Raw genomic sequence first — 22,826 nt, forward strand, 5'->3', positions numbered from 1 at the left:
TATATACTGTACCTTGACTTTACAACATTGACAGGTGACGTAAATGACTAATGTGCCAATTTTGAGCCCGGATGATCACAATTATTGGGATGATCACAATTATCCTCAATTATATTTTTGGATAGCTGTTTTAATAGTTAAATACATAAATACCTCTTTGCTAATAATCCTTTGAGTGACAAACAATTGTGTGAGGTCTCTGTCATCGTCAAACACATTACAAAGTAACATCAAACAGCATAAAATGGAAGCCAGGTTAAGCCATATGATCTAAACAACATTGAACACGTGAATCTTTTACAAACATTAAATTCCATGTAGTTAAAAAACATTTAATACTATAGAATAACTCAAATGTATTGCATCACAGGACAGATTGGACATGAGGAGTGCATGGATATGGGTCATATACAATAACAGTGACCTTTTTCATGACAATTGTCTGATCATAGCACTCAATACATTATTGCACAATAATAATAATAATAAGCTTGATATCAACATATTCATGGAATCACTTGTCTCTAAGCTTATTGTCTGATCTAGGGGTAAGTGTAGCTTGTAACTTCAACAAGAAATGTATTTCTGTAACAATAACAAATTACAGAGTAGATAGTGGACACTATAAAAATACGTTGTTTTTTTGCCTCGTTGATTTTGACACTGGTCCGTCCCACAGGTACATTTCTCATTGGCACAAAATGATTAGGATTTCAGACCAGTAATTCTCCAATTGCCAGTTCATTTCATCACTTCCAAGCCCAAGATGAACTGATGAACCTTGAGCGCTTCTGTTATTGCTCGGCATCTCTAACATCTACTGTAGCTAACTGTTATATTAACATTGTTTTTACCACAAATATGGAAGAGAGAAAAGGCAATGTACAGTGTCATGACGTTGGCCTGGGGTTATGACAGTCATAAATACCTCTTCCCCCATTTTTCCTCTCTCTACCCTACTGATGTTACATTTGCAAAACCCTTGGTTAACGTAGAGATTCTGGGAACATCAGAAGGTGGGTGGGGGGGAAATTAACTATATTCTGGTAATCCGAACAATTGAACATATGCGGTGGTACTTAATGAATATGATGTCAGTTCGGTTGTCATCTGAGACATTCTCATCAATGATAAGATGACAAACTCTACAGTAGAAAGTCTACACAGAGTTATCGGATTCACATGGAATTGTTGTTCAATTTAAATGTTTGAATATTAAATTATTTGTGATGGGATGAAATGTGATTTTAGCTTCTAAAATGTGAGATTTGGGTTTTCATAAGATAGGGCTCTGCTCAATCAGTGGCCCGCCCCTGTGAAGGGACATGGGCTATAAAACTTTTCAAACACGCCCTCCTCTCCCTTCCTATATAAGCCCTTGACGACAATATAACCTCCTGTTCCGAGGACGACGGTGCGATGTCAGAATGGTTCAGATAATAACTACAGAACAAAGCCAACATCAGCGTGAGCTTTGGTTGCGAATGGTATGAACTTTGAACTCTTATTCACTACAGAAGTGATACTTCCTAGCCGTTGAGTTAGCAACAGCCGCTGCAAACAAGGGTTAGGAAGGAACTGACAGAGTATCCGGTCTACCACACAACGACGTTACTACAACGTATTCGATTTACAACACGGCCTTCCATCTACCACCAACCTACCGAAGCGCAGCTCAGAGTAAATATTTATTGCATTTTCCTTTTCCAAATGGGCGGTAATTTAGAATGCATAAGATACTGTATTTATGATAGCACAGCTTCTTGCTTCAATATATCCACATAATTTTCCTACTTCATGATGCCATCTATTTTGTGAATTACACCAGTCCCTCCTGCAGCAAAGCACCCCCACAACATGATGCTGTCACCCCCGTGCTTCACGGTTTAGTCTCCCCCTTTTCCCTCCAAACATAATGGTCATTATGGCCAAACAGTTCTATTTTGGTCTCATCAGACCAGAGGACATTTCTCCAAAAAGTTGGATCTGTCCTCATGTGCAGTTGCAACCCGTAGTCTGACTTTTTATGCTGGTTTTGGAGCAGTGGCTTCTTCCTTGCTGAGCGACCTTTCAGGTTATGTCGATATAGGACTCGTTTTACTGTAGATATAGACACTTTCGTACCTGTTTCCTCCAGAATCTTCACAAGGTCCTTTGCTGTTGTTCTGGAATTGATTTACACGTTTCGCACCAAAGTACATTCATCTCTAGGAGACAGAACGCATCTCCTTCCTGAGCGGTATGACGGCTGCGTGGTCCCATGGTGTTTATACTTGCGTACTATTGTTTGTACAGATGAACGTGGTACCTTCGGGCGTTTGGAAAATGCTCCCAAGGAGGAACCAGACTTTTTTTCTGAGGTCTTGGCTGATTTCTTATGGTTTTCCTATGATGTCAAGCAAAGAGGCACTGAGTTTGAAGGTAGGCCTTGAAATACATCCACAGGTACACCTCCAATTGACTCAAATGATGTCAATTAGCCTATCAGGAGCTCCTAAAGCTGTTTAAAGGCACAGTCAACTTAGTGTATGTAAACTTCTGACCCACTGGAATTGTGATACAGTAAATTTTAAGTGAAATAATCTGTCTGTAAACAATTGTTGGAAAAATTACTTATCTACGTTGTCATGCACAAAGTAGATGTCCTAACAGACTTGACAAAACTATAGTTTATTAACAAGAAATTTGTGGAGTGGTTGAAAAACGAGTTTTAATGACTCCAACCTAAACTAACCTTCTTACTTCAACTGTAAATTAGTACTTTGTGAATAATGGCCAGTCTTCTGTCCTAGGGCGCGAGAGGCAATCGTGGTGTGGGAGAGTAGGAGCTTGTCACGTTGTACAATGAAAGGAGACAAGCGCAGGAATATGACATCGTTTTTTTTTTTTTTTTTTTCACTACCCAAAATAGAGTACGTCATGAACATTACGGGGACAAAGCCCAAAACAAACACGTATTATATAACACAGGGCTGTAACCCAAACCAAAGAACGAAATATAAACCTCTAATAAATACACAGGATGAAATCCGTAATAACAAGTGCACACGTAAGCCGAGACAACAGAGCACAGATCCTCACAAGACCAACGGACATGGAACGATAATCAACCAGGACAATGGGGAATGGAGGGCACATATATACACTTACTAATCAGGAGGAATGGGAACCACGTGTGCGTAGAGACAAGGCAGTCCGGGGTTGGTTGTAATGTTGCTTGAGCGTTTCGTGTGGGTGGACAGACACCCAAGTGACATTGTTGACATTTAAACAAGGAAGGTAACAGATATGTTAGTAAAGTCCCCAAAAAGGTTTCAGTGTCATGTAAAACCACAGATGGTCATGCTGGTTTTAGTATTCTTTTTTTTAAAGAGAAAAACTTTCGGAGATGTTATAATGTAACCTCACACTGCTAAATTACCAGTCAATTTCTCACAGTTAATCACACACACACACACACACACACACACACACACACACACACACACACACACACACACACACACACACCAGTAAGTGAAAGTGGATGTGTATTGGTCATCTACTGTTTATGTTTGGGTCTTTCCTTTGTGACTGATGAGCTGTAATAAGCAGACCTATCATTGCCATGGCATCTTACTGACTTATCTAATGTGCTGATTGTTCCTTCCTCAGGGTGGGGTTGGAAGAACTGGTGTGATGGGAGAGAAAGGAGACACGGTAATCCTTTGACAATGCCGAGGCTACGTCACTCTCACATCTACTTCCTGTTTCCATTGATGTAGTGGGACTGTTTTTCTTCTTACCAAAAATGTTTCTGTTCCTCTTTCCAAACAGGGAAGTTTTGGAGCACGTGGTGACAAAGGACAGGTTTCTACAATCCATTTTGTAAAAGTATGAGTTTTTTCACCCCAACTCATTTTATGTCATGTAAAAACCACAATACTGACACTTTATGCTGTTCCTAGATGACAGCAGATACAACAGCATATACTGTAGTGTTGAGTTCCTGTTATATCATAATATCCTAAGAGAACTGTTTTAATCAAGTAGAAGTATTGATAATTCAATTATTTAATTAGGTAAAAGTATTGAGAATTAAATGATTTGATTAGGTACAAGTAGTGAGATTGAGTTTAAATCGTGACTTTTTGTGTTTAGTGACTGAACAGTGTCCCCCCTTTGTCTGTTTCTCTCCTTCCCCTCATCTCTTGTGGTCCTCTTGTGGTCCTTCTGTAGCACAGTTGGTAGAGCATGGCGCTTGTAACGCCAGGGTAGTGGGGTTCGATTCCCGGGACCACCCATACGTAGAATGTATGCACACATGACTGTAAGTTGCTTTGGATAAAAGCGTCTGCTAAATGGCATATATTATCTCTGAATGGCAGCAAGGGGAGAGAGGTACCATCAGCCCTGATGGCATTGTTGGACTAAATGGACCCCCTGGCATCCCAGGCTCCAGAGGAGAGCCAGGTCCAGGTGGTGACCTGGGCTTCAAAGGTGGCTCTGGACCTAAAGGAGTGCCAGGTGCCACTGTGCGTATCAGGAGCCAACTCCAGTCTGCCTGGAGGAAGGGTTTCCCCCTTATTTTACATTGACCCAAGAACATTTACAGAATGATTGATATATTGATTACTTTCTTGGTTGATTGATTGCCAGCTTTTTGACCTCAGGGCCCTGGGCTGACAGATGAGCAGGTATTGCAGCTGTGTAAAGGAGTGGTGACAGCCAGGAACACCCGGAACCAGGGGACCAGCTTTGCCCGGAACCAGGGGACCAACTGGAGAATCAGGCAAACCCGTGAGTCACACAGCCCCCAAACCAACCCCCATCTTCCATAGAAAGCCTTTATTCCAAACGATGATAAGTTCTGTTGACCTCTCTCTTTCTCAGGGTAAAGCGGGCAAAGCTGGAGTCAAAGGAGGCAGGGGCATCCAAGGGGACACAGGAGTGGATGGTCAGGAGGGGACAGAGGGTGAAAGAGGTATGTAAATCCAACCAATAGACATAGTTGTTCCAAACTTGATTCCAGGTAAACTAACCCTGATCACCAAGGCTCATTCAAGTGAAAATTAGTGGAGCACCTTTTTAGTGGCATAGCTTCAGAGTTGAATTAGTAGGCATGATCTCTGTTCTGCTCCACAGGAATAAAAGGTCCAATAGGAAAAGGAGGTGAGCCTGGTAAAAGACTGCCAGGACACGATGGGCATCAAGGCCTCAGAGGTAGGACACTGTTTCCACTGGTGTGAAACTCTCAGGTCTACCTCTAAATTGCTCGTCTTAGAATTGTTGGAAAGTATCTGTAAATCACTTCCAGATTCACTTGACATTGCTCCATTCCCAGACCAAACCTCAATGTGTACAGCATTGATCTTTTTGAATTTCATTCCTAATTCAATTGCTGTATCGACTAGTATTGAAATTGATCCGAGCACTGTTCCACGGCACTCACCAGTGTTGGAACGGTTTGGTGAAACATGCTGGACTCTGCACAGAGAGATGAAACCAACCCTGACTGCATTCCATCTGAGCAAGGCTCTCAATGAACTCTGTTTAGGCATAATTTATAACTTTTTTTTGCTAGGCAAAAACAATACATTGTGATTTTTTTATGCAAAAACAAGAAAATAGTCTTCCTCCAAGCAAAACTATAAGGGGCTTGAGAAACTGGCAGGAGTCTCTGGCTACAAGTCAAGTTGTTTTTGATATGATCAACAATGCTGTGTATACATTGAAAATAAAGTGAAGTAAATCATTTAGTAAAGTATCACAAGCACAAGCACTGTGTGTTCTGAAGTATCACGGTTTTAGATAAAATGGTCACAGAAAACGTTGATCAATAAATGTTTTTTTTTTTACGTTTTCATATTCAAAATAACACATTGAAATCCAAATACTGTATAATAAATAATCTGGCAATGATTTGTATGACAGCACAAAATGTCAATTAAATTAATGAACTATATTCATAAATAACTCACATGAACAGGATGTTCAACTCTTATCACCTCTTAATTGATATTTTTGCCGATCTTCATTGAGAATCATCCCAACACATTACAAGGCAGAAACATAGTATATCACACACATGTTCTTAACATTTGTACTTTTGTTGGCAATCAGAACCCTGATACAAAAGAGTCAATGTTTGGAGACAATTCTTTTTAATGCATCACATCACAGGACAGATTAGAAAATGAGCAGAGAATGAAAATGGGTGATTCTCTCAAAAGCATGCTAAACATGATGGTATATAACTATGCTATGAAAGTACACAAGAAAATAAACCTTATTAAAATGTTTAACGCTGCTCGTGTTCAAAAGGGCTCCTCTTAGTGTGTAAAATGATGGTTGTCAGTTCATATAAAAGTGTTTGGTTTTATGGACTGGAAGGAGGTAAGAAGAATTATTACCAAGTGTTAAACACTTGTACAGTACATCTCTGGTGAAATCAATCGAGTCACTCGTCTCTAAGCTTATTCTCTGATCTAGGGGTGAGTAGGTGTAGCTATATTTGTACCAATACAAAAGGTCCAAGGCAAAGTATTATTATTTTTTAAAAGGACACTACTTTAAAATATATATTCTTAAAATCGCAAAATATATTCCTTAATTTGATGGGACATAAACACACACAATTTGACATTGGTCCCAAGGCATAGTGAAGTACTGCCATTTTGTGACAACAAAATGGGCCATGGGAGAGATGATTGGCTTGTAACGGACAAGTTCACAGATTGTTTTTCTAGCTAATTGTACATTCATACTTCGTCATTTGTGCTTTTTTAGAATGAATAGGTAATAAATAGCTTAATAAATATATTTCATAAACAACACTGTCTACATGGCACAGCATGATGAGGCAGTGCAGATTATACTCTAGGTGGTCAGCAGCAAACATTTTCTGTTCTGTCAAAAAAAAAAAAAAAAAAAACACTATGGCTTTCTTTCTTCCCCTCTTAGGTGAAACTACATGATGTAAACGTCACCCATCATACAGGTACACTTGGTTTAGTTAGCAGAGTACTGAGACAAAAAGGTAGAAAAGTGCGTAGAAGGTAGCAATGAGACTAAAACATGCTATTAGAGTCTGGACATGGCGGAAGAAGTCATATTCATCCTTTAAAAAGCAAGGTCCTGAGTAGATAGATGTCTATAATACTATTTGCTTAACGTTGATGCTAGATGGTGTAGTGTGTCCCACCAACTACAAATGCCCAACTGTTCTTCATTGGCAGGATAAAGGATGTCATCTGGGTTCTTTGTTGGTTCTATATTGTTGGTCCCCAATGCGAGAGCCCCCTCAGACCACATCTACAGTACAAATTGTATGATCATAGGGACCCCAAGGATCAGGAATGTCCAAAGTCCTAAAATATAAACAGAAGACGGTTAAGTAATAAGTTATTTTGTTTAAAAATCTCTCATTGTAGTTAGAACATCAGGCATTTTCCTGTAACAGCGAAACTGGTTTTTGATAATAATAGAGCTCTGATATATATTATAATAAGTTAATGATTCTAAGCTTCAAAAGAAGTACATCGTCCTCCCACATGATATTGTCCACTTTATATTCCACTGTGTTTTGTATTGTTGTTAAGTAGTTCCAAACAGAGTCTGGTCTCGAGACCACATACCGATGTAGTATCTTAATTTGAGCCAGTTTGCAACAGTAAAATAATCCTGCAGCAACAGGAAATGTGAATTATTATGTGGATTATAATTAATGGACATTTTTTGTAAGGGTTGATAAATTCTTCATTAGGGCAAATCAAATCTGGAAATAACTAACTTTAGAATACTTTTTAAACCTTGAATACACACGTTTGAATGTCCTGCTGTGCAGGTACATTCTCAGCAACAAAGGAGTGATCAAATTAAGATCCTACATCTGTATTGAGAGTCTCGGTCTTGTCTCTGTGTCACATACATTTTTACTTAGTCTTGATTCTGAGTGAAAAATTCTTGATAAATAATTATATGCTCCCATTCGCCAGGCCAAATAACCACACTCCTTTCATGACACAATATGATATTGTCTATTGAAACCTGGGCTTTCTACTTTACTCATACCACTAATGTCCTTTACATTCATAGAAATGTATCCTCAAATATTGTCGCACTTGTCAGAAATTATTCACTGGTAGGGAAGAGTATGGGACATTGTTTGAAAGTTGCATGCTCACTATTAGTAAGGGGAAACTGAGGGAAGTTGTAACATATTTTGTCTTTTCATCTATTATAGACCTGTTTGGTTTGTGATCATTTGTAAAGTGGCTCTATTTGCCGTCAGCCCATATTTTCTCACCATTCTGAATGCCTAAAGAATACATATCAACACAGAAATACTGGACATTGAGCTTTTATTATGGTGGAGATTTGACACAATTAATGGTCTTGAATTGGACTCGCATTTTTCTGGTCTTGGTATCGGACCCCTAACCCCCCTCCTGGTCTCGGTCTTGACTTAGTCTCGCCTCACCTCTGGTCTTGGTCTTGACTCAGATTCGATTTGTCTTGGTTTTGAATTGTCTCGCTTTAGGTGGAATCAAACACAACACTGTTTTGGAATGGCACAGTTACTATTGCATCGTGTCCACCTGGCCGTGCTGCTGCTCCAGTTTCAACTGTTCTGCCCGCGGCTATGGAATCCTGACCTGTTCACCGGACGTGCTACCTGTCCCAGACCTGCTGTTTTCAACTCTCTAGAGACGGCAGGAGTGGTAGAGATACTCTTAATGATCAGCTATGGAAAGCCAACTGACATTTACTCCGAGGTGCTGACTTGCTGCACCCTCGACAACTACTGTGATTATTATTATTTGACCATGCTGGTCATTTATGAACATTTGAACATCTTGGCCATGTTCTGTTATAATCTCCACACAGCACACCTGGCCACCCCTCATAGCCTGGCTCCTCTAGATTTCTTCCTAGGTTTTGGCCTTTCTAGAGAGTTTTTCCTAGCCACCGTGCTTCTACACCTGCATTGCTTGCTGTTTGGGGTTTTAGGCTGGGTTTCTGTACAGCACTTTGAGATATCAGCTGATGTTGAAGGGCTATATAAATACATTTGATTTGTCAATGCAATTATGACATCATTTCACCTCCAAGGCAAAGCCCAGGCCTATAAAAGTGCAGGTCCAGCCACTCAGTGGGTATAACAATAAGAGGCCACTAAAGGGGCACCCAAGAGAAGATGACAGCGATGAGGTGGTAAGTCGTAAGGTGCGTACTGCGCGCCAGGCTGCCACCACGGCCGTGTCCAAACAGAGTCTCATGCCTACGGACTGGACATTCCAAATTACCATGGCAATTATGCATCATAATACTAGTATTAATGCAACCAGCAATCTGCGGTATCCAAGGTACAGTATCCTATCAACTGCGCCGGAGCACTTATAGTCTATGGAAGGCCTGTGTGGAAAATCTTCAACAGCATCTTATGACCTGTAGTCCTGTTTTTCCCAACTCTTAAACTAAGGCTCAAATCCTTTGAAATAATGGAGATCAAATAAAGCAAGGTACATCATTACGCATCAAAATTCATTTTCTATTGTAGGCTACTGTTTAAACAGATATGGATAACATGGTTTAAGCCTGACGAAACATGTGCCAGGGAATATCGCACATCTCACTGACTTCTGTAACGGTCCAGAAAGCAAGTGCCTACAAAAACAGTAGCCTCCAACAAGTTGCTCTGGAGTTGAGAAGGTTGATAGGCTATTTGTTTTGCAGGAGGGGGAATTGCATTAAATCAATATACTAATTTGCAATGATTTACCACCCTTAAGGGCAGGGTGCTGCTAGTATGTATTTTTTGATAACAGTGCCACTTATTTGTGCAATCAAAATGTAATCCATTATATAAAAAAATACTTTACCATAATGTGCGATATGTTTGTTTGCAGTGTTAGTGGTTGTCATAGAGACAGCTGGTCTGCTTATCACTGATGGAGCAAAAAGAGTGACATGAGCAATATGATGACAACAACGCTTTATATGAACATCAAATGGTATGTTGTGTTATACACCAATAACATCAGGAGCAACCATACCTGAGAAGTGCAGCCTGGTCTCTTCATATACCCCATCCTGTGAAAGAGAAAGGTGGAAATATTTAGAAATGTTTAGTAGGTTGGCAGTAACAGAGAAGAGGAAGGTGAATTGTATGAGTTGACCTACCTTGGTGGTGCAACCAGTAGTTAATATGACGTCGGCACAGTCACTGAGGAGGACTTTGCCAGAGAACACGTCCTTACATGGAAAACTGCATTCACCTTTGCCATTTTTGTAGTAGGCAATGGGCTGTAGCGAAGAAAATTATAATTCACGTCATGTCTCAATTGAAATGGCCCCTGCCCCTCTGCATACTGTTGATGATACTATCAATGGTGATATGTAAAAAATTAAATAGTGCTAATAAAAATGTCTGACTTCACATTGTATCTACTCGTCACAACCACATTTACAGTACCAGTCAAAAGTTTGGACACACCTACTCATTCAAGGGTTTTTATTTCTACTATTTTCTACATTGTAGAATAATAGTGAAGACATTAAAACTATGAAATTAACACATATGGAATCATGTAGTAACCAAAAAAAAAGTGTTAAACACTTTATATTTGAGATTCTTCAAAGTGCCACCCTTTGCCTCGACAGCTTTACACAGTCATGGCACTCTCAACAAGCTTCACGAGATAGTCACCTGGAATGCATTTCAATTACCAGGTGTGGCTGGTTAAAAGTTCATTTGTGGAATTTCTTTCCTTCTTAATGCATTTAAGCCAATCATCTGTGTTGTGACAAGGTAGGGGTGGTATACAGAAGATAAATACCAAGTCCATATTATGGCAATAACAGCTTAAATAAGCAAAGAGAAACAACAGTTAATCATTACTTTAAGACATGCTGGTCAGTCAATTTTGGAAAATTTCAAGTTTCGTCATGTGCAGTCGCAAAAACCATGTCTTATTTATCAAATATCTAATTAACTAGGAAGTCGGGGGCACCAAGGGGGGGGAAAAAAATAAAAAAATAAAATCTCTCTCGTATTCTGTCGGTATCGATAGTCTTAAGAGTTTAACCACGTGGGATGGTTAAAAGATTCAGCAGTCTGGTCTCAAACTTTGGCCCTCTCGTTATTGAGGTAAGCTGGTCTGCAACCTTTGTCCTCTCGTGATTGAGAGAAACATGGTCTGTTGAGAAATTCTCACGGTGGGGGTTTTATTCAGAAGATCATAAAAAGGCTGTCTCATGACACCAGGTCCCAACTGTGTTCGTGGGGACATGCCAGTGACTTAAGTGAAACTTTACACAGAAATACAATTCTCTCACATTACATCATTACATAGCATCCCATTATTTCACAAATAGTTAAATCTTTCCTGATTCATCCTGTACAACAATTAGATGTAAGCCTCATAGCTGAGGCTATTGTATAGACAGCGTTATGGTAATGTGGCTGTATTGTCTCCCATGAGTTTCACAAAATTGTACCAAACAGGCCAGTTCGTAGCTGGATTCTTCACTGATCTTTTATACCTTCTCCAGAACATAAATGTTGTTCGGACCTCAAGTTCTGTGAGGTGGAAGAAATTCATTACATTTACATTTAAGTCATTTAGCAGACGCTCTTATCCAGAGCGACTTTGTTCTCTCTATATACTGTGGCCATGAGGAGATAATCTCCTCCAGGAATTTACGACCTCTCTGACCACAGCAGCCTGGGTGTAGGAGACAGGGGGTAGGGGGATGGTGGATAGAAAAGGGCTGGTGCAGAGGGAGGGGGAGGGGGGGGTAGTGCTCGCCATACCCAAAGAGGGAAACGTCATGACAGCTATGATGAAACTGGCTCTCATGAGGACTGCCACAGGAAAGGAAGACCCAGAGTTACCTCTGCTGCAGAGGATAAGTTCATTAGAGTTAACTGCACCTCAGATTGCAGCCCAAATAAATACTTCAGAGTTCAAGTCACAGACATCTCAACATCAACTGTTCAGAGGAGACCGCATGAATCAGGCCTTCATGGTTGAATTGCTGCAAAGAAACCACTACTAAAGGACACCAATAAGAAGAAGAGACTTGCTTGGGCCAAGAAATACGAGCAATGGACATTAGACCGGTGGAAATTTGTCCTTGGTCTGAGGAGTCCAATTTTTTTATTTTTGGTTCCAACCGCCATGTCCTTGTGAGATGCAGAGTAGGTGAACGGATTATCTCTGCAGGTGTGGTTCCCACAGTGAAGCATGGGGAGGTGGTGTGATGGTGCTTTGCTGGTGACAGTGATTTATTTAGAATTCATGGCACACTTAACCAGCATGGCTACCACAGCATCCTGCAGTGATACACCATCACATCTGGTTTGCACTTAGTGGGACTATCATTTGTTTTTCAACAGGACAATGACCCAACACACCTTCAGGCTGTGTAAGGGTTATTTGACCAAGGAGGAGAGTGGTGGAGTGCTGAATCAGATGATCTGGCCTCCACGATCACCTGACCTCAACCTAATTGAGAATGCTTTGAATGAGTTGGACCCCAGAGTGAAGGAAAAGCAGCCAACAAGTGCTCAGCATATGTGGGAAGTCCTTCAATACTGTTGGAAAAGCATTCCAGGTGAAGCTGGTTGAGAGAATGCCAAGAGTGTGCAAAGCTGTCAAGGAAAAGGATGGCTAATTGAAGAATCTAAAATATATTTTGACACTTTTTTTACTACATGATTGCATTTGTGTTATTTCATAGTTTTTATGTCTTTACTATTATTCAACAATGTAGAAAATAGTCCAAATAAAACCCTTGTGAGTAGGTGTCCAAACTTTTGACTGGTGCTGTATAATAGATGACCTTTTTGACAATGGTCCAGCTCTGATCACATTGGGGATCCACTGCTCCAAATGGTGCTTCAAGTGTGTTTGTACCCTCTTGACATGTGTAGGCAATTTTCTTCTCCACTACAGGGGCTGTGAACACGGCAACTGAAAAGTGAATAAATAAAGACATGCGTGAGATTGGGAATCCACTTTACGCCAAGAAAAGGATGTCAACCTAGATCCACTGTATTATGCAGCATACTAGGCAAAGTGTCAGTTTTAAATGGTCCAGTGCAGTGAAAAACATGATTCACCTGTGTTTTATATGCATTTCCATACTATGAGGTTAGAATAATACTGTGAAATTGTGAAAATAATGATAATGCCCTTTTAATGTTTGAAAATACGGACTGAAATTGGTGGGATGGCGTTTTGGCCTGGCTGGTGACATCTAGGCAGTACATTAATGACTAGACCATTAAGAAAGAGTTCCAAACCTCTCTGCCAATAACAGCTAGTTTTCCACTCCCCACTCAGACCACTCCCAGAAATGGCTCTTTGCTAAGAAACTATTTTTGTTTATTTTGGGCCCTTTTAAAATGGAAAATAAATCACAGTACCCAGAAATGTTACCTAGAAAATATTCGAGTTAAAAACAGCTGTATTGGACATTCAGAGATGGTCACTATAGTGTGAGGACCTTTCCTGAGACCTTAAAACATATGTTTGCTCCCCCAAGCTAAGCCATAAGTTTTAGAGAGCCAACTTAGTCATGTGAAAACAACCTAGGCTCAAATACCAGTTGCATATCAGCACACGGTTACACACGGCAAAGTGACATTTTTCCAATGAAATTCACGCAAGTGGGGAAAAGTGGGGTATGGAAGCAATCTTTCCCCATTTAAAGCTGCCATGCCTGATTTCAAGCAATAACTGGATTATAGCTCCCATCCAAATGTTGTGTATTATACATACTCCTTGGTCAGTTAATTAGGTACACCACCCGGTTCGCTTCTACAGACAGCACGTGGCTGTATAAAGCAGGCAGACAGGCATTCAGTTACTGTTTGATTGAATGTTAAAATGGGCAAAACAATTGACCTAAGCGCTGAGGAGTTAAAAAAATAATGCATAATTGTTTTGTTTTTGCTCAATCTGATTGGGTGGGCCTGGCAGGGCCTGGCTCCTCAGTGGGTGGGCCTGTGTCCACCCAGGCCCAACCACGCCTGTACTGATGTGAGGAATGATTTCCTGGCCCACATTAGGTTCCTTGATAACAATTGAGAAACAATTGAACACCATGCCCTGAATAATTCAGGCTGTTCTGGAGTCGAAGAGGGGTCTGACCCGGTTCTAGATGGGTGTACTAATAAGCTGGTCACTGAGTGTACACAGTATTCATGTCATTGTCATCAGTCAACTCTACTACACTCAAATGTTACTTCCACCATTGAATTCTAGCAATGGCTAACTATCCTACCATTTAGCTTAGATGAATTCTGACCGTTTTAAGGAAGTGACTATTTTGAGGAAGTCGCTTTGTTGATGCTACGGTGCCTTAGGAAGGACAAACAGTACCACCAGGGTATGATATGCAAACATAACACACCCACATCAAACCACACCTCAAAGACTACTCTTGTATGGCTTTAGTCATGGCAGCTAGCATTTCATAATGAGCCATCTTCAAAACGAAGCCAATTCAGGTAGTACAGTCGCCATTTAATGAGTCTTGGAATGCTAATTGCATACCCTGCACATTAACATTTTAGTTTTTTTTAAGGGTTATGCAGTTGGTTGATAACGATATCGCCAACATATGTTGTATTGGACATTTCAAACAACATTCACAGTTAATGAGAAAACAGTCATGTGTTTAATTTAAAGATGCAATATGCCGAAATCGCTCCACCATTTCCTGGTTGCTAAAATTCTAATAGTTCACCTAATTTTTGTTAATGTGACAAAACAAGCAGCCATTGTGTAGAAAATATTTTTAACATCTAAACCGCTGTGAAATATCAAATCACGTTTTATTTGTCACATCTGCTGAATACAACTGCTGTAACCCCAAGGTAGACCTTACAGTGAAATGCTTACAAGCCCTTAAGCAACAATGCAGAGTAAAACATAAATAAAGGAAGAGAATTATCTAAATCAAATCAAGGAAAACTAGTCTGTATCCCAGTAGGGGCATGGCCACTGTGAAATGCCATTCCATTAGGAACCATAGGCCTAGTTATTGAAATTAGGAGTATCTCCATTTAACGTTGCCATTTTTTTTTAAACCATCACACGGAGAGGAAGTGGTTAATAGCTGATAATCCTATGTGATGTTTTTGCTTAAATTGATATTTGTATCAGTGAATATCTCTAACTGTAACCAAACATATCCAAAAATTGGGACATGACACCCACTTTGCACTGCTTGACAAGACACACACCAACCATGTCTGTTGACATCTTGTAATTAAACAAATTTGAAAAATTAGGCATTTTTTTGTACTTCCAAAAAAGGTCGAAATAAAAAGTTCGATGCAACCGAAAAAAATGCCTCTTCGGCACCTCATGTATTTTTCGGATGCTTATACCTTGTTATGGAGGTGCCGAATTGGCATTTTTTCTGTTGCTTGTGTTATTGGATGTTTACATACCGGCCGTGTCTGCAGCCTTCTGTAGGCCTAAATGACAATAGTTGCTAATCGAAACTCCATATTTCTTGAGTAACGATTGTATTTTTACATTAAACTTGAAAGGCTGGTGAATGCGAAGTTGAATGGCTGCTTCCTGTGTATAAAGGAGAGTTGCCATATAAACAATGTCATTCTGGTTCAGGGGATTCCTGGCTCTGGCTTGGGGATTCCCTATAATATTTTATGACGCTCAATCAGCCAGGGGAGTTTAGGGGATTTTCAGGCAATAGCCAACCGTGAATTTATCTTTCAGTTTGCAAAAATGAGTTATATCTTTATATGTAGGCTATTATGTATTTTTTCTAATCTAATTTTAACGCCTTCTCTTCTACACTACAGATTAACCCGTTTAACGCCAGCAGGCAGATAAATAATAAAAGCGTTACACAGGGAAGCTGGCCCATGCTGACTAATGCTTCCCACAGTTGTCAAATTGGCTAGATGTCCTTTGGGTGGTCGACCATTCTACAAACACATGGGAAATTGTTGAGCGTGAAAAACTCAGCAGCGTTGCTGTTCTTGACAAAAACCGGTGCACCTAGCACCTACTACCATACGCCGTTCAGAGGCACTTAGTCTTGGCCATTCACCCTCTAAAAGGCACTCAATTGTCTCAAGGCTTAAAAAACGTATTTGATCAGTCACCTCCCCTTCATCTACACTGATTGAAGAGGATTTAACAAGTGGAATCATAGCTTTCACCTGGTCAGTCTGTCATGTAAAGAGCAGGTGTTCATAATGTTTGTTACACTCGGTGTACATTTTACGTTTGCTTAAGTTGAACAATGTATGAGAATCATAGCCTACCCAAACACATCAGGAGAGTGCCGCGACGTATCAGCATGGTGGTCAATATAACCAATTGCAGTCGAGCCTGTGAAGAGAGTACACGCGCAACTGAGAGGCTCAGCGCTTATTCCAAATTATATACACAAGTACTGTGACGTAGCACCTTCAATTTAGCGAAATGTCGGTGATCCGTTGAGTACGAAAGAACGGCATGATTATGGTGAACCAGAGGGAGATTGTATGGGGCTACGAGTTTTGCGATTTCAAATGGTCACATCCAGGCCACACCCACGAAACGAACGGAACTCAAGGCGGCACTCGGTATGGGAAATCCCCAGCCTTATAGTTTCACTTTTATTTGGCTTTATATAAACTGCCACTCTTCTGTTCTCGATCATCATCTTCATTGCTGTAGTTCTACAAGTATGTTTTTTCAACTCGTCTGGATTCTAGGTATGTTGTCATTTATTCTTTTAAACGAGTTTGATATTAGTCCAGCTGGGCAGGCTCACTTGAAATTATAATTTATTTTGTGTTTTTCTATAGCTGCCTCCTTGCAATGTGGGCTCACACAGGATAGGCCTACCCATGAAGTGAAGTCAATTTGTGGAGAGGACTCAATTCTGAAATGTAAAGCAATATGTAAGCCTGGGGTCCAATACCGGGCGGTGAGGTGGTACAAGGTAAGCTTTCTATTATTGTGATAGCACAAACTGTGTTATGAACCATCTGACCAAATTCTGTACAAGTGCAATATATGCCAAAAACATACAGCACTGGTCCCAGACCAGCTGTTAAGGGCATATAGTAACCTCAAACCCTCTTCTCCCAGCTGGGTGAGGAGCCCTCTAATAAGGAGTCCGGTCTATTGATGAAGAGGCTATCATCACCTAAAAGCACCACCCAATGGTACACAGGCCTGGAGCGTGAAGTGGAACTTTTGGCTGATGATTCTTTCGATATCTTCCTGCCCAATGTAACAGCTGTTGATAGCGGGAGGTACAAGTGTCTCCTGGCAGCACCTGTAGGAGAGCAGAACCAGGAGGGGCAGGTTCACCTCAGAGTGACAGGTACGTGTGTTCTACTCTCATTGTGTGCTTGTTTTGGTATATATACCTACTGTATACTGTATGTGAGTGTTTTAAATTGGACCCAGAGAGAGTTCATCTATGCTGCTAAATTCTTTAAAAATGTTTCTAGTGATGCTCAAGGATTTGTGGATACTTGTTTTGCAGGTTGCCTTGAGTCCACAGACCAATCAGAAGAAAGGGATACCATTCTAGTTCTTTCCATTGTGGGGATTGTGGCGGCATTGCTGATATTCACCATCAGCTATGTGAGTTACTACACTGCCAGCTGTTCCTCTATTATTATTTTTAACAGATAAAAGAAACAAACATTTTATGGTTTTCATGTATTTCATTTTCTTTGAAATGTTACAGTTATTGACTCAATAATCCTCATTCTTACCATAGGTCATCCTAAGGAATATGTTATTGCAAAGGAGTAAGAAGTATCCACAAGAACCACTTCTAGATGCACCCCTTGAGAAGAAAGATTTAATGTTGATTTACACTCTGGGGCCAAACTGGTCGAGACAGGGTTCCATAAAACATGTCTGTGTGTGAGAGCCTGTTCTGCTAGTTTGGGCTCATTGTATACTTGAACGTAAAGAGGAAATGCAGAGAAAGACTTGGGCATGTTTGAAGCTGTGCAAGGAGCCTAAGAGTTATGTCTACTTTCCAGGAGAATAATTCATCTTTAGAGCAGATGGAGGCAGACAACCCTCTGGCCGGTCCTGTAGAACTAAGATGTTTAGGCTTTTCAAAGAAATGAAGCAGAAACAGTAACCTACACCCTTTCACTCATGCAGCCAAACAGCAATACAGCCAGGCTAGAGCAGCAGTTCTCCAGTAACGAGTGCCTGTCTGCAGCATTCATGTGCCTGTGATGCGCAAGGAGCAGGGCCTTGTGAGGGGACCCCATGATCTAAGTCCCAAGATCTAACCCCATCAAGGAACTTCAGGAAAGGGAGAAGGAATAATTCATGATAAGGGGTCATTCTGCAGGGTCGCTCTATGGCAATGTTGGGGTTAATTCCATTTGCATTTCAGTCAATTGAAGTTGACATTGATGTTGAACTGGAAAATTACCAATGTGTACTACATGGCATTTCATGCCTAATTAAATTCCTGTATTGACTGGTAATGAATTGGAATTGATCTGAGCACTGTTTTATTGGGCTCCCGTGTTGGAAGGATTTGGTGGGACACGCTGGACTCTGCACAGAGAGATGAAACCAACCAATATGGCATTCCATATGAGCCAAGCAATTCTCTCAATGAACTCTAATGTTCAGGCATTATTGACAAGTTTTTGTTATTTTGTGAGGCCAAAACAGTATTTTATTCATCTTGTATACAGAACCCAAAAATATTATTTTCCTCCAAGCATTATGAAAGTGGGCTTTGGTGAATATTTGGTTTTTGAACATGATCAGCAATTGTGTGGATACAATGAAAATAATGAAGTCGTAAATCATTTTGTAACGTACTGTTTCTGATGTACATGTGCTATGGTTCTTAGATAAATGTTCTTTAACTTTTTCTTAAGACGAGTCCTCACTTGTTTAGTCACCACAGTAGTGATGTAGCACAAGTTGATTGTTACTCAGAACAGTTCATGTTATTAAGATAAATGATTTACCCTACCATTTTACAGAGGCTTACAAACTAGATACATAACTATTTTTCTGCATAGTATACTGTTTGAGGTGCTAAATGTCTGGCAAAAAAATCTCTATCTATTTCACACAACACATTCTGTAATATTTTACACTAGTTTAAAAATATATATATTTCACCTTTATTTAACCAGGTAGGCTAGTTGAGAACAAGTTCTCATTTGCAATTAGGACCTGGCCAAGATAAAGCAAAGCAGTTCGACACAACAACACAAAGTTACACATGGTACATATACTGTACCTTGATATTAGTAATTTCCATCACCTGTCAATGTTGTAATGTGCACATTTTAAAGGGATGATAACAATTATCCTCAAGGGTTAACACAAAGTGTTTTTTTGGATTGCTGTTATTGTTAAATACATACATATCACTAATCTTTTGAGTGACAACAATTCTGTGAAGTCTCTGTCATTGTGATCGATAATCACATTACCCCAAACAAGTTACAAAGTAATAACATCATACAGCATCAAATGGAATCCAGGTTACATTCGATCTAAACCAGTGGTGGAAAAAGTACCCAATTGTCATACTTGAGTAAAAGTATAGATACCATAATAGAAAATGATAAAATAATGTATATGTTGAAAGATATTGATAAAATAATTCCACTCTGAAACCTTCTAACTGTATGAAATTGATTAGAATCATAAAATTATAATCTGATGATATGTGTAGTTTTAGTCAGAATTAGGTTATATATAATATAATAATAATATAATAATATATAATATAATAATAATAATAATAATATAATAATAATATATAATAATATATGCCATTTAGCAGATGCTTTTATCCAAAGTGACTTACAGTCATGTGTGCATACATTCTACGTATGGGTGGTCCTGGGAATCGAACCCACTACCCTGGCGTTACAAGCGCCATGCTCTACCAACTGAGCTACAGAAGGACCAACAGGTTAAACAATGTATCTGTATAGTGGAAAAACACAAAGTATGTGCGTAGGATACCTACTGTTTGTGTGGAATTATGTGCCCAAGACTAAAATGGATGTCTTTGTATAATGGACTTTAGAACGTTGTTTTGAATAAACTGTACTATCTTTTTGCCAAAGCTGAGTCTTTGACTAATTATTATTAAACCCGTGGTTTTACAGATCTCAGGGCCAGAGCTATTGATTGTCAGTTATTATCATTTGGATTGAAAATTCTCCTGACAGAAAATTACTCACGTAAAAGTGAAAGTCACCCAGTAAAATACTACTTTAGAAAAATTCTAAAAGTATTTGGTTTTAAATATACTTAAGTATCAAAAGTAAATGTAATTGCTAAAATATACTTAAGTATCAAAAATAGAAGTATAAATCATTTCAAATTCCTTATATTGAGCAAAGCACACCGTACCATTTTCTTGTTTTTAAAAATCACGGATAGCCAGAGGCGCACTCCAACACTCAGACATTATTTACAAAAGATACATTTGTGTTTAGTGAGTTTGCCAGACCATAGTTACTAGGGATGACCACGTGTTCTCTTGATAAGTGCGTGAATTTCATAATTTTCCTGTCCTGCTAAGCATTCAAAATGTAACGAGTACTTTGTGATCGGGGAAAATGTCAGGGAAAATGTATGGAGTAGAAAGCACAATACTTTCTTTAAAGTATTTTTACTCAAGGCCGACAACACAGGAAAAAATTGTGATTTTGCTTTCTTCTGTACATTTTCAGATATTTGGATATTTTGCAACTGTAACTTCCATACTTTCACAACATGTACAAATATATACATACTTTATTTGTATAATTTTATCCCAACTCCGTCAACTACACCTACCATAAATGTCGTTCTTGATAGCATGTTTCATGAAGAACTTCAACCGCTATTTTTAAAACTTTCCATGTTGAATCATGCATTTGATATGAGGTTGGTTCTTCTAGCCCATGAACTTGGACTTGGTTATGCAGCTCTAAATAAAATAAGCGTTCAGCTCATATCAGAGACATGACAGAATGACAGGTAAATAAAAAGGGGGAGTTGCCCAATATTGTCAGGTGACTTGCTGTGTATAAATAATATGTATTTCCTTGCTCCAGCAAATGTATTCAAAGTTAATAAAACAGAGTGATAGGATAACTATATAATGAGACTGTAATATAGGCCTACAGTGTCATAGGGCTGTAACCTGATGTGATTAGTGAGAAATTAGCTTTACATAAAGTAAATACATGCTGATACGCAAATATTTACATAGGATAACATGTTGATATTTACATAGGATAACATGTTGATATTTACATAGGATAACATGCTGATATTTACATAGGATAACATGCTGATATTTACATAGGATAACATGCTGATATTTACATAGGATAACATGCTGATATTTACATAGGATAACATGCTGATATTTACATAGGATAACATGCTGATATTTACATAGGATAACATGCTGATATTTACATAGGATAACATGCTGATATTTACATAGGATAACATGCTGATATTTACATAGGATAACATGTTGATATTTACATAGGATAACATGTTGATATTTACATAGGATAACATGCTGATATTTACATAGGATAACATGCTGATATTTACATAGGATAACATGTTGATATTTACATAGGATAACATGTTGATATTTACATAGGATAACATGTTGATATTTACATAGGATAACATGTTGATATTTAGTCATGCAGTTATGACTGTAATGTCGACAGACATAATAAGTCATTTTCCCCCCACTTTAGTTTCAGAAATTCAGAGGGCTACAGTCAATGGAGAGTGCTGCAAAGATAATTAGAAGAGCATATGCAGATATAGACCCAGACATAGCAGAGTTGCAGAAGGAGGATGAGGATGCCATCATAGACATTCATGTATCCTTCGATGGCACTTGGCACAAGAGAGGATTTACTTCCAACCAAAGGGATAGGTGTGTGCATTGGTGCTGGTACCAGCACAGAGCCATAGAAAAAGGAGAAGATCCACCCTGTCACAAAAACCTTGGAGGGCATACATTTTTTAATAGAGGCTGCACAGAAAATGGATGAACAAATTGTGGCTTGACAGCACTTTGGTGACACTGGAAGCAATCAGCAAGGAGTTGTGAGAGCGGATGCTGCTTCAATGGGAGTGTGCCAAGTGTAGGCGCAGGTCACATGACACAGTCAAGAAAGTACAGCGGCACCAGCAACAACTCAAAGAGGGCCTTAGATATGGGGCAGGCATATCTGATAAATGTTCTGCACATTTCAACAGCCATACAAAAGCCTTGTATGTGAGAAACTGAGCAAAGTGATATGAGAATTTGCCCAAAACTGCATATTTGCCCAACATACCAGTATTCAAAGGATATGCTCTATTGCTTGAAACATAAAAGGTCTATTTTGTTTATTTTTAATTAATGTGACAAATTATTATATTTATGGAAAGTACATTTTAATTCCATTGGCCTATCTGTATCGGCCATTTTCTCAAAATGACATGTTCCCGGTGCGCCAATTCCTTTTTCTCAGTCTTCAAAGGACGTACATTCACATTATTCCACACACAGGTTCTTAGGTCTTATAGTCAGACTTTGAGGTTTTTTAAAATATCTTGTGTCGTTTTAATCTTGTGTAATTTTGTTTAAATATATGTAAAATATTCACCCGTCATACATGCAAAGTGTTTAAAGAATTCCACGATGAACTGATCCATAAGTCTGACCATTGAATGTCTTATCACAATAATAAAAAAACACATTCTACCTTGAAGCAATGTGTTAAAAAAAACAGATTCTCGTAATATTCAAATTAGTGCATATTTAAGGACGGTTTGCCACAT

General features: G+C 39.2%; 1 protein-coding gene and 1 long non-coding RNA gene across 2 annotated transcripts; both read left to right on the forward strand.

Moving 5' to 3' along the window:
• The first annotated feature begins 1,408 nt into the window (after positions 1-1,408).
• LOC127914296 (uncharacterized) lies at positions 1,409-3,849 on the forward strand. The gene is made up of 3 exons (XR_008087935.1): positions 1,409-1,680; positions 3,655-3,699; positions 3,817-3,849. It is a non-coding gene; the product is annotated as an uncharacterized LOC127914296 (long non-coding RNA).
• A 12,738-nt stretch (positions 3,850-16,587) lies between these two features.
• On the forward strand, positions 16,588-18,888 carry LOC118364484 (CD83 antigen-like). Its single transcript, XM_035746053.2, has 5 exons — positions 16,588-16,729; positions 16,823-16,959; positions 17,109-17,346; positions 17,512-17,612; positions 17,752-18,888. The coding sequence occupies exons 1-5, from the start codon at positions 16,600-16,602 to the stop codon at positions 17,902-17,904; spliced, it is 759 nt and encodes a 252-aa protein (XP_035601946.2). The 5' UTR covers positions 16,588-16,599; the 3' UTR covers positions 17,905-18,888.
• Positions 18,889-22,826: the final 3,938 nt, after the last annotated feature.

The sequence above is a fragment of the Oncorhynchus keta genome, chromosome 31 (genome assembly GCF_023373465.1).
Source record: "Oncorhynchus keta strain PuntledgeMale-10-30-2019 chromosome 31, Oket_V2, whole genome shotgun sequence".
Classification (NCBI taxonomy): domain Eukaryota; kingdom Metazoa; phylum Chordata; class Actinopteri; order Salmoniformes; family Salmonidae; genus Oncorhynchus; species Oncorhynchus keta.

What these genes read in the sequence shown, in the direction of transcription:
- LOC118364484 (XM_035746053.2), top strand. Translation starts at nt 16,600, where the DNA reads ATGGGAAATCCCCAGCCTTATAGTTTCACTTTTATTTGGCTTTATATA. An exon ending in GGGCGGTGAGGTGGTACAAG is followed by an intron (nt 16,960 to 17,108) that starts GTAAGCTTTCTA and finishes CTCTTCTCCCAG; the next exon opens with CTGGGTGAGGAGCCCTCTAA. An exon ending in GGTTCACCTCAGAGTGACAG is followed by an intron (nt 17,347 to 17,511) that starts GTACGTGTGTTC and finishes CTTGTTTTGCAG; the next exon opens with GTTGCCTTGAGTCCACAGAC.